The sequence below is a fragment of the Equus caballus genome, chromosome 17 (genome assembly GCF_041296265.1).
Source record: "Equus caballus isolate H_3958 breed thoroughbred chromosome 17, TB-T2T, whole genome shotgun sequence".
NCBI lineage: Eukaryota > Metazoa > Chordata > Mammalia > Perissodactyla > Equidae > Equus > Equus caballus.
The window spans coordinates 21,364,914-21,378,018 of NC_091700.1; the positions used below are offsets into that span (position 1 = coordinate 21,364,914).

General features: G+C 38.0%; 1 protein-coding gene across 2 annotated transcripts in view; it reads left to right on the forward strand.

The window, feature by feature from the left end:
- The window catches only part of SGCG (sarcoglycan gamma), a 149,730-nt gene that overhangs the window by 129,672 nt on the left and 6,953 nt on the right, over nucleotides 1-13,105 (forward strand). For both annotated transcript variants that reach the window (XM_014731968.3, XM_001489821.6), the window contains exon 6: nucleotides 2,366-2,438. In XM_014731968.3, coding sequence (XP_014587454.1) covers nucleotides 2,366-2,438 — 73 coding nt within the window. The remainder of the gene's footprint in view (nucleotides 1-2,365; nucleotides 2,439-13,105) is intronic.

Sequence of the window (13,105 nt, forward strand, 5' to 3'; positions counted from 1 at the left end):
AGAAAACTATATGTGGCGTATCTCTACTTGTCTTCTTAATGATTAACTTGAGATCTATTCTTTCTTTACTTTTTCTTTTATATTTTGCAAATCAGGAGAAGCAAGGGAGAAAGAAAAAGATAAAGGGAATACAAGTATCGTACAAATTACTGTGTTAAATTGTTTCCCTCTGCAGACCAAACAGAAAATGTTGTCTATATTTCAGGCAAACCAGACACTGGTACAAAATTTGATTGGCACAGTTGATCGTGGAAACCCTCATGCGTAGTACGGTCTTAGGTTACCAATGGTCACCATTATCATTCAGGTTTGCTTGAGTGGTGCTTCAAGGAGATGTGCCTTTTACAGCGTGTATGAGGATCTGTTTCTTATCTGAATATAATTTGCATGAATTATAATTTTCATGACAGGTTAACCTTCACTTCTGTGTGTTTTATTTCAGTTGATTATAGTTCTTATATTGATCATGCTACCAAATCTGCCTTGTAATTATGAAATTTCATGTTGTACTGATTTAAGTCTCTTTTACTTTTATGCTGCAAACTATTATTTCTTGAACGAGTGCTTTCAATGTGTACTTTTTTTTTTAAGATTTTTTTTAATTTTTTCCTTTTTCTCCCCAAAGCCCCCCGGTACATAGTTGTATATTCTTTGTTGTGGGTCCTTCTAGTTGTGGCATGTGGGACGCTGCCTCAGCGTGGTTTGATGAGCAGTGTCATGTCCGCGCCCAGGATTCGAACCAACGAAACACTGGGCCGCCTGCAGCAGAGCGCGCGAACTTAACCACTCGGCCACGAGGCCAGCCCCCTCAATGTGTACTTTTGTCATGTCTTCATATTTAAACAAAATTGCTAAGGAAGCAGCAATTATCATAACAAAGCTAATATAGTGAGTAATACTGTGGAGAAAATAGGGTATCGTGAATTAGGTTAGTAAGAGCTGCTGACAAACTTTTGCTCCAGCTCATGACTTCGACCCAGGCTTTCAATGCCGAACGTCAAACTAGTACAAGAGGAGATTAGAAAATAAGCATTTAAATTGTTTTCAGTATTTCCTAAAGAGAAAAGTCTGCACAACGTGAGGACATGCCCTGAGCTCCTTTTGGAACCAAGGGGGAGAGAAATAAATTATTTGCAAACTGCAACTGCAGACCCTAAGCCAGGGCAGGCTCTAAAAAAGGGGTGGGGCCCAGGAAAGGGGTGGAGCCTAGGACAGGCACACGGGCCCTAGGTAAACCATGATGAGTGGGTAACCGAGGCAATGTGGTACTACTTAAATCTGTGAGTATGCCCTTAAATTAAAGAGGGGAAATATTTTTAATATAATATGAAAAATAAATTCGTGTTTCCACGTTGAATCCTCTGCTTCTGCAGTGAACTGGTTGATCGTTCATTCTGCACACTGGTTACATTCTCCTGCCCCTGGGCTGCTGCTCTCCTTGAAAGTCTGTCCACAAACTCCACATGGTCGCAAATGTCTATCTACGTAGGGTTCAGAGCAACTGCATTTTACTATAAAAAGCCTCTTCCGCCGCCTTAAAGAGATTCTTCCCTGCCGATGACCCCCAAAATAATTTAGTTGCACTTTGCTACTGGCACGTTACTTTCTAGCACATAGTGTTTGTTATTTACGTATGAGAAATCCTGTAGCATAAAGATTAAAAATGTGGGCTTGGAATTCAAGTCACAGCCCCGCCACTTAGCTGTGTAATTCTAGGCAAGTTAACCTTTGTGTTCCTCATTTTCCTCCTCAGTAAAATGGGAAAATAATCTTACCTCCCTTGGAGAGTTCCGAGTATTAACAACTTAGATATAGCAAAGAGCATGTCATCCTCACCTTTGCGACTGACCCTGTGTCTTGCACACAGGCTCTCAGACTAGCGAAAGAATTGGGGACATACTGATTCCTAGAAATTAGAAAGTCAGTTTAAGTATTTAAAACTTTGATTTGTCTATGGATTTCCTGACGTGCCTTAAGAAACAAATGACATAAGATACAAGTTTTACACATAAAATCTAGAGAATGAGTAAAAGTACTATTATCTAAAATATATGGACACAGAATCTTCAACTGAAATTACTTCTTTTTCAATTTGAGGGTTAATTTTGCTTTCTAGTTTTAAAATAAGCCTGCATATTTGTAATTGCTTTAAAAATCATGTTTTGTTTACAGCAACCTAGTGAAATCGTGGTATCCTTGAAAAGTCGGAGAGCAATTGTGCCTTTTTTCCTGCAACCCAAACATCTGCAGAACTTCAGCGACACAAATCAAACCTACTTGTGCTCTAACGTGTAACCTAAGCGTTTACTTTGTTTGGTGTCATTGGTGTTCCTTTTGTAAATGACGTATCTTTGGTTTTGCTTAGGGCCTGAAGGGGCTCTTTTTGAACATTCGGTGGAGACACCCCTTGTAAGCGCCGACCCGTTTGAGGACCTGAGGTAAGAATTTTGTTCAAATATAAGCAGATTCTCGCATGGAAGATCCTGGATATGTGCTGGAGTGACATTTTAGCGGTTATTACCGGACTGCTTCTTATGGCACCAGTTGTCCTTATTCTCATGACTTTCCCCCTGCAACTGGTCGTTACGATCTAAAATCCGAGGGAAGGCAAAGCACGACTGGTTCTCCCGCTGATTGTCTCGGAGCTGGGGCCCCTTGACCATCCCTGCCCTCCTGCTTCCTTCACGCTCTGTGCTGTCCCTACAGCCTATTGCTGCCTCCAGCGTGCTCCTCTCTAACCTGCCCTTCACACTGACAGCACAGGGACTTTGCTAAATGCGACTATTTACAAGGTTTCATGGCTTGCGCGTCAGCCACAGGAAAGTGGACCTCGGCCCGGGGGCGCTCACGCCGCCCCTCCGTGAGGCCACCCCCGCCCCCCGCCCGAGCTGGGCTCCCGCCGGCTCTGCAGCCTCCCGCCGCGCAGCGCCTCCCGCCTTCCCTGCCCTCCCAGGCCTGAGAGGAGCCATCCCCTCCCACTCCAGACCTTTACACAGTTGTCCCTTCTGCCTGGACTGCCCGCCTTCCCCCGGAGACCTCCTGAATGCCTGCTCGTCCCGAGGTTTTAGTTCGCCCACTGTGGGTTTATGATCCATGTATTTCACAAACCCGTCGTTTTTCCCTGAAAAGCGTCAGCATGAGTCTCCTGAAATTTTTCACAATTTTTAACAGAAAACGTTCACCTATTCATATTATGCCACCCATCTCTAATACTTCTGTAAACAAGGCGTATGTAAATTTGTTCTTAAGCAGAGTCTCCGTGTGCCTGTGTGTATTTCACTCCAGGCTACTGAATGTCATTTACTGCTATAACTGTTTATTCCAGTAGTTTATTTGTACTTCATAAGAAAACCAAATAATATTTTTAAAACCAAGTGTCTTAAAGTCTAAGATATCCCTTAAAATTACATTTAGAATTTGAACTTAAAATGTATGCAGGACAATTAACATTTTCTATATATATTATGTACAATGGAGGAAATAAAGTATAGTAAGGAACCCAGCTTTACACAGACGAGCCTGGTGACCTCGGCCAAACTAACCTTTTGAGAGTCTTTTTTCTCACATATTAAATGTTGACTGTGATACACATCTCAGAATGTTCTAGGAAAGATTTAATAACTGATTAGGTTAAAAGTATTTTGTAAACTGAAAGTCAAATACAAATAATCATTTTTATTATCATTATTGTACCAAGTATTCTCGTTAAATGGAATAGAAGTTGGGAAATCCAGCATTTCTCTTATCTTTAATGTCTAATTAAATATTAATCAAAAGCGAATGCAAGTTCAATTCATCTTACCCACTTAGAGAACATTTGCAGCATAAAAATAAATTGTGACCATAATTAAATTATAACAATTTCATTAATTTTGATAAAGGATCATAAGATCAATATTACAGAATTATTATAGTTAGGGAAGAAGAATATTTTACTTTCCTAGGATGGAAAAATGATTCAATATCTTTAAAAGATAATCCCATTAAAACCACTTTGAAATTATAAAATAATATAAATTGTAGAGATGTCAAACCACTTTTTAAAGTAAATGTCACCATTTTAAAATATATAGATCTGGAAATTAAACAATTCATTGTATTTTGTCCCATTAGGACATAAATCTGCTAGCTTATACAGCAGGCCCTTATTAAAAAAGAAGTGGCATAGGGGGCCGGCCCCATGGCTGAGTGGTCAAGTTCCCTTGCTCCCCTTCAGCGGCCCAAGGTTTCCCTGGTTTGGATCCTGGGCACGGACATGGCACCACTTGTTAGGCCATGTTGAGGCGGCGTCCCACATGCCACAGCTAGAAGCACCCACAACTAAAATATACAACTATGTACTGGGGGGATTTGGGGAGAAAAAGCAATTAAAAAAAAAAAGATTGGCGACAGTTGTTAGCTCAGGTGCCAATCTTTAAAAAAAAAGTGGCAGAAGATTATTCTCTTGCTTTTTAAAAGGTGATATTAAGGGAGGATTATGTAACCCAAGTGTTACAACCAAAGCGATTGAGAAAATAATAAAATTGTGAAAAATTGATGAAGAATGTGGAGAGGATGGAAGGCGTGAACTACCATGCATTGAATGCCTTCAACTACCGGGCACCGTGCCCTGTGCTATCTCCTAACTCATCTCATTTAACCATCAACTCAACCTTAAAAGTAATCAATTTTATCCCCATGTTATAGAAGAGAACACTGAAATCTAGACAGTAGCATGTTCTGAGGCACAAAGATAAAAAAGTAGCCAACTCGTAATGCAGTTCAGCTCTCACTCCAGAGCCCTTGTACGCTCTAAACTTTTACTCTCTCCACCACCCAAGCGGACCCTGGAGGATTTATTCTTTGATTTGCTACCACATGCCACTGATGGCATATATGATAGTCACATTTGCTTCTGTAAATTCCTACCATAAACTGTCTTTCACTTTTTATTTCTGGATCCACAGCATTACTATTCCCGGGCTGAGCAAAGTGAAAAAGACTCTAGAGTATCCTAACTGACCTATGGATTTTGTAGGGTAAAGGTCATGACACATTTATAAATATATTTCTGAAATATATATATTTAAATATCACAATTTAAATTTCTATATTTGCTCAAATGATAGTCATAGAAGGGTGACAATTATTATATTCTTTAAGAAGAAAGATAATTAACTTATATTGAGGTTAGATTCACTTTTCTTATGGCAAAATCATTCACAAGAAAAGTATGAACTCTGGCATACTGCCTTAAAGCCACTTTTCATTCATATATGATATTTTTTTTAATTCAGCAAAAATATATTAAAAGTATTTATCTGCCAGAATCTATGATAGATACTCATTCTACAGTGATAAAAGGCATGGTCCTTGATCTTAATGAGTTTAAAGTCTATTGGAAAAAGAAACATGCAAAGAAGCTAGAACAATATAATTCATTGCTATGATGAAAGTACAAATTATAATGAGGGCGTAGGAGAAAGAGTATAAAATCTACCCAGAGGAATCTGAGCTGATATCACAGAGAAGGAAGAATTTGAACTGAAACTTAAGGAATCAGTAGAAGTGAATATGGCAGGGTAGACTGTAAATCCTCCGCAACCCAATAGAGATGTGATGGCAATTAAATAAATTATTTTTGTAAATTGCTGGGAACAATGCCTAGCACATAGCCAGGAAAATATGTCTTTATTAGACAAGTAAAATGAGCAGATGTGGAAACATTTGCTCTTGTATCTCAAACACTTGTGAATATTGATTTACTTAATAAGAGTTTGTAAATACCAAGCTCAACTAGAAACCAAGAAAAGCTAATTCTCAGGTCCCAGTAATACAGAGGAAATTCATGGCCAGAGCAGAAAGTGGGAGCTAAGCCAAGGTACTTGTGGAGAAATCAAGATCCCACAGAGGTTAAAGGCTGGGGCTTTAATAATATCAGAGACTGAGATTCCTAATTCTAGCCTAGCGTGCATGAAATGCCTGGACTGGGATGCCTTGTAGTCCTGGCCTCTCATGAAATAGGTATTTCGAGAAATTTACCTAATAGCCCAAGGATGCTGCAAGAGAGATTACTATCTTGGGCTGTGGGTTGAAAAAGTTACCCGCAAGAAGTCATGAACTACAAGCCTTTGCTTGGCCAAAGTAGGAGAACTAAATCCACGCAACCTCATTGCTTAGGAGCCCCAGGCCAGAAATCGAACATTAAAAACTGCACCGAAGTCTATAAAACCGACAGGTAAGTTAAAAAAAAGAGTAACTATGTTGAAGAAATTATCCCAGTACCCGTGACATAAAAACACATATGGAAAACAATCCCTGCTGAAGATGAGCTTACTAAGAAGAAAGAAAAAGACAAATGGATAAGGAGTTGAACTACCTTACTACGACTATAAGGAGAGAATTAGCAGCCACTACAGCAGCCACTCCTAACACTCTAAGGAGAGCAAAGTGAAGAGATTTTTAAAACAGATATGAATAAAATGCTCAAAGGGGAAAAACTTGAATAGGAGGGTAAGGCAAAGACAAGATAGTATAAAAGTGGCAGATTTGGAAAATAACAAAATAGAAATTCTAGAAATGAGAGATCAAGTAATTAAAATTAGTGGCAGCCAGAACTTGGTTTCTCGAACCATTCTCCAATCAAAGGAGTCAGGATTCCTTGGGGAAATGGCTCTTTCTAGGACTGAAGCAGGAAATATAGAAGATGCATTTGGACCCTCTTGTAGTGCCAGTAAGAAGTGCTCAAAAATCAAAATAATGAGGACCCTCCCAGTGGCACAGTGGTTAAGTTCATGTGCTGTGCTTCAGAGGCCTGGGTTTCGATGGTTCAAATCCTGGGTGCGGACTTAGCACTGCTTATCAGCCATGCTGTGGTGGCATCCCATATAAATAGATGAGGATGGGCACAGACATTAGCTCAGGGCCAATCTTCCTCAGCAAAAAGAGGACGATTGACAGCAGATGTTAGCTCAGGGCTGGTCTTCCTCAAGAGAAAAAAAAAATCAAAATCATGAGAGTGTGTCAAAAGGACATAGGATGCAACTGAAGGAGCTCTCAATGGCCAAAGCTGGACAATGTAAGTTAAAAAAAAAAAAAATTTAGGGGCTGGCCCAGTGGTACAGCGGTTAAGTGCACACATTCTGCTTCGGCAGCCTGGGGTTTGCCAGTTCAGATCCCGGGTGCAGACATGGCACTGCTTGTCAAGCCATGCTGTGGTAGACGTCTCACATATAAAGTAGAGGAAGATGGGCACGGATGTTAGCTCAGGGCCAGTCTTCCTCAGCAAAAAGAGGAGGATTGCCAGCAGTTAGCTCAGGGCTAATCTTCCTCAAAAAAAAAAAAAAAAAAAACACACATTTTAATGTAGTATTAGATTGTAATACAAAATTGGTAGGTGTCAAATCTCCATGATTTTTAGATTTCATCAGATACATTTTAATAAGTGATGTTTTATTTCAAAATGGCAATGTTTATAATATGGCAGAAATTACATCTCTTACAAACACTTAAATTTATGATAAAATATTTAGACGTTAACTTAGAAACGTGTAATGGGTACATAGTTTTTCAAAACTCTTTTAGGAAGCCATGGAGAGCACTACTCTAGGTTTTCCGTTCTACCAAGTGGTGGCATGTATGGTGTCAGATATGAACACATTCAGCCACCAAACCTGGCCAATGTACAGCTCAGAGTGCTGGCGCTGACACGTAATTCCATGAGCAAGAGTTTGTCTTTTCTCACATTTTTACCAGTGTTTGGCACTGTCAGACTTTATGATTTTTTTCTATTCTGCTGAGTGTTATGTGATGGTATTTTACTTTTCACTTCCCTGATGACTAGTGTGGTTGAGCATCTTTCATATTTCTATTTTGTTATTAAAGTTGCTTCTTCTGTGAATTGACTCTTCATCTCCTTTGGTTCTTTAATTACTTTTTTAATTTGTAGGGATTAAAATATATATATTGTGAATATTTATCTTTTTCCTATTATATTTCTATTAATTTTTTTTTTTTGAGGAAGATTAGCCCTGTGCTAACTGCTGCCAATCCTCCTCTTTTTGCTGAGGAAGACTGGCCCTGAGCTAACATCCATGCCCATCTTCCTCTACTTTCTATGTGGGATGCCTACCAGAGCATGGCTTTTGCCAAGTGGTGCCATGTCCGCACCCGGGATCTGAACCAACGAACCCCAGGCCACCGAAGCGGAATGTGCAAACTTAACTGCTGTGCCACCGGGCTGGCCCCTCTATTAATTTTTAATGTTTATATACTCAAATCTATTAATCATTTCTTTTGTTACATCTGGATTTCAAGCCATAATTTAAAAGACTTTCCCTACAGAAAGAGGAAGTTGTCAGCCACATTTTTTGTACAGCTTTATCTTTTACATTTAGATTCCCAATCCATTTAGAGTTTATTCTTGTATGAAGTATACAGTATGAGGTCTGGGTCCAGTTTTATCTTTTCCAACTGGCCAACCAGAGGTGCCAGCAATTAGATTGTTTACTAAAAACTCTACCTTTGGAATACAACCTTTCCCATGTATTCAACTCCCCTGTGCACACGGTCTATTTCTGCACTCTCTCCTCTATTCCACCGGTCTGTCTACTCAGGGGCCAGTACCAATGTGTTAATTAAATAGGCTTTAGAAGATTTAAAAGGTATGGTAGGACTAGTCACACACACACAAACGTACTCTCGTAGCTTATCTCCTTCAACGTTTCTCTGTCTGTTCTTGCATATTTTTCCTTGCATGTGAACTTGAGTGTTAACTTGTCTAGTTCAAGAAAAGCTTATTCTTTGATTACGATTATGGTAAATTTATAAGTTAACTTAGGAAAAACTGGCATCTTTATAGCGTTAGTCATTTACCTAACAACATAGGATGTCTTTCCATTTGTCAGAATCTAATTTGGTGCCTTTCGGGAGGGTGCGGAAGTTTTTCACATTTCTTATTAAGTTTATCCCTAAGCATTTTAGCTTTTCTTCCTTGTTGCTCTTATAAATGGGATTTGACTCCACCATTGTATCCCCTAACTAGTTATTGTTTGGGGTATGAAGACTACTGATTTCTGTATGTTAACTTTATGTAAACTACCTTACTGAACTTTTTATTGTTTGAGTCAGTTTGATCACTGGCTCGCCAGGATTTTTCAGGTAGACTATCATATCATCTGCAGATATACAGTCACACCATATTTTCCCACTCTATGCCTCTGATTGATTTCTCCTATCTAATTGCATTTCCCAATATCTTCAGTGCAGTGTTAGAAAGAAAGAGAGATGGTATGCATCCTTGCCTTTCCCAATCTGAATGGAAATGCCTCTGGGTGTTTCTCCCTTAAGGAAGATGATGTGAATGTGTGTTTTATAAAGAAAGTAAATATCAATTTCTATTTTGTGTTGAATGGGTGTTGAATTTTGTCAAAAGCTCTGTAGCATTTATGGAGATCGTCGTATGTATGTCCCTTAGATATATTAATATAGTGTATCGTATTAAGGGGTTTTCTAACACTGAATATTCCTGGAATAAATTCTACTTGGTCGTGGTACATTATTTTCTTAAAATGGTGTTTGATTCTATTTGCTAATATTTTATCCAGAACCTTTGCATTTATATACATTAGTGATATTGGTCTGTAACTTTCTTTTTTCTTATGTGTGTGCTAGCTTTGTAAATGTTGTTCATGCCTCAAGAATTAGAAAGTTTTCTCTCAGTTTCAATGTTCTGGAATAAACCGGGGTCACTTGGGACACTCTGGTCACTAAAGGTTTGGTAGAATTCTCCCTGGAATTATCTGGGCCTGGTGAATTTTTTTAAGATAGGTCCTTAATAGTTCATTTCTTATTTTATGGAAATTTGTCTACTTAAACTTTCTACCTTTAGTAGGGGTCAATTTTGATCAACTGTATTTCCCTAGAAAATTGTTCATTTAATCTTGGTTTTTAAATATTTTTGTAAAGTGGTCTGGAAAGTAGTCTCTGAGGGGTTTTTAAATTTCTTCTGTTTCAGTATTTTTTGAAACAATCACTGATAAAAATCGATATGGGTAAATGCATCAACAAGTGAAGCACTGAATGGATCTAACTCACTTTGCATAATCACATTCTTCTCCAAGTATTTACTTTTCATCTATCACAGGTTACTATCTCAAGTCGACTTAAACAGTGAAAGCAATTTATGCCTCCGGACAATTGACAATTTATGGTATGGCTTGTTTTCCTTAATAATAGCAATTCCAAGAAAAAGGAAATAAATCATAAAATGTCAAAAGGAAAAAACAGTAAATTTAGTCAATTCAACAACTGAAAACAGTTTGAAGAGTTGACAATTTCATCCAATAACAGAACAGCAAAGGCAATACTCATACAAGAATTTATTGCTGACGTCTCCAGCTCCTGAGCTGTAGAGTGCTGTTAAATCAAGAATGTGAAATGCATGATGTAAAAAATCAATATTCCGAATGTACACTTATAAATATAAGTCCTTCCAGGAGAGGCTTACAAATATATTGGTTCTAATTTTTTTTTTAGCTAAAAGGAATCTTTTTAAGATTTAATTCTTATTCTTAACAAATAGAAACTTAATTCTTTTTTTTTTTTTTTAAGATTTTATTTTTTCCTTTTTCTCCCCAAAGCCCCCCGGTACATAGTTGTGTATTCTTCGTTGTGGGTTCTTCTAGTTGTGGCATGTGGGACGCTGCCTCAGCGTGGTCTGATGAGCAGTGCCATGTCCGCGCCCAGGATTCGAACTAACGAAACACTGGGCCGCCTGCAGCGTAGCGCGCGAACCCAACCACTCGGCCACGGGGCCAGCCCCGAAACTTAATTCTTTTTAATAATGACAGATAACATACAAAATACTAAACAAAAGTCCTAAAATAGAGGTGTTAAGGATAACCTCAATTGTGTAGTTCACTGGTTCCTGTGGTAACTAAAAATATTAGGCGCCCATGAAAAATCGAGTCAAGCACAGATGGTTTAAGGCCAGCCGTCTTATCCAAGTGACATTAGTTATCCTGTAATTCAACATACTCTTTCACAAATTTCTACTCATTGCAATAGCATTCCACTCCCTTCCAGATTTCAGAGATTGTTAATATTCTTCTGTGAAGTACAGCCTTAACGAGTTTAGAAGATGATTTTGTATTTCTCATGAATTAAGCAAGTCATATATATTTTCAAAACAGGAGCAAACTTTTCAGAAATAATAAAATCACTCGAGTAATTTGGATGATTGTAGGATGGTGCCAGCATTGAGGGTGAGCAGTGCTTACAATTAGGTCATGTTATGCATCTTTTATTTATTTATTTATATATATTTTATTTTTTTGTGTGAGGAAGATTCGCCCTGAGCTAACATCCTTTGCCAATCCTCCTCCTTTTTGGCTTAAGATTAGCCCTGAGCTCACATCTGTGCCGATCTTCCTCCACTTTGTATGTGGGATGCTGCCACAGCATGGCTGATGAGTGGAGTAGGTCCACACCTGGCATCTGAACTGTGAACCCCAGGCCACCAAAGCAGAGCACACGGAACTTCAACCACTTGGCCACGGGGCCGGCCCCCATGTTATGCATTTTAGAAGATATGTTCTGTGGAACTGTATGATTTTTCTTCTAAGTTAGAATGATAGACAATTCAATTCAAATGAAAATAGTTGAAAGTCAATAAGGATGCACATGAGAAGAAATAAGGGGCAATAATCTTAACATCAATGTGTCAAAGTAGGTGTACGTTTAAAAGTATGTTTTCTATAAATTCAAGTGAAATGTCTGAATATTTCAAACCTTATCATAAATCATAATGAATATCATAAATGAAAGTAACTATTATTAAAAGTGTAAACATTTTAGTATAAATATGACTACATCTATAAAATGTCTTTGCATAGATCATTAATAAACCAAAATACAAACTTAGAGTTATTCCTAAATTTTTATAGTGAAAGTAAGTTCTTTTGCTTTAATGCAAGATTTAAAGACATATATGTTCCATGTTGTTTTATTTCAATTTTGCTTTGACTTGTCTCCCTACTTTATTTTTTTCAAGCATACATATTTAGCTTTACCAACACATCTGATTGATTCTTCTAATGTCGACCACTGCTTCTCGCAAAATACCTTTTCTTCTGGTTTTAATTTTCATAAGTAGCTTCCTCAGTGAGGATCTATAAACTTTTTCCCTCTAGACCTGAAATGTCTAATTCCTTCACAGTTAAATGATAGTTACACTGGGATATATGTCTAGCCTGACAATAATTTTACATCAGCATTTTTAAGATATTATTCATTACTTTTGGTTCTTTGTAAGCAATCTGATTTTCATTCAGAACACTTTTGAGACTTTCTCGTTAATCTTAACGTTTTGCAGTTTCATCATATAGTGTTTGGGTGTTGGGTATGGTTTCATTCATACTTGGGTATTGGTGCACTTCTTCCGCTTTAGGGACTCATGTTATTTTTCAATTCTGGAAAATTATTAAACGTTACCTCTTCATATCTGTGTCTTCCTCATTCTCTAGATTACAGGGCTTCTCAACTTGCTGTCTGTGGATCCCTTGGGGGTCCAAGAATAGAATTTAGCAGGTTAATGATTCTGAATGTGAAAAAGAAAGTCTTCATTTTCATCACTGAACTCTAGTTGAAATTTTGCATTCCTTCAACTATAAATGATGCAACAACCACAGTAATATTAGCAGTTCCTTGGATTTTTTCACCTATAGAAGCCGCAGATATTTTCATATCACATGAAAGTCATAGCAAGTATCTCAAAATACTTTTCATGCTCTTCACTGCTTTGAAATTACAGCAGTTGTAGAACCTATGACCAGATATTATTTAATGCATTACTACATATGCTCATAAATTACTGTATCACACATTTAAAGATATTTTTACACTTGTATTTAAAGATTACTAGTTTCCTTTGAAATTCTTTGTGCATTTAAAAATATTAAATGCATAGACTTCACCAGAGTGCCAAATAGTCCTTGGAAAAAGGAAGGTAAGAACCTTCGTGCAGGGCCCTGCTCTGCGATCCCTGTCCACGACACTGGAAGTTCCCTCTCCATCCTCCTCGCCCCTTGAGGCTCAGATTTTACGTTGTTTGTTTTCCCCCTGAATT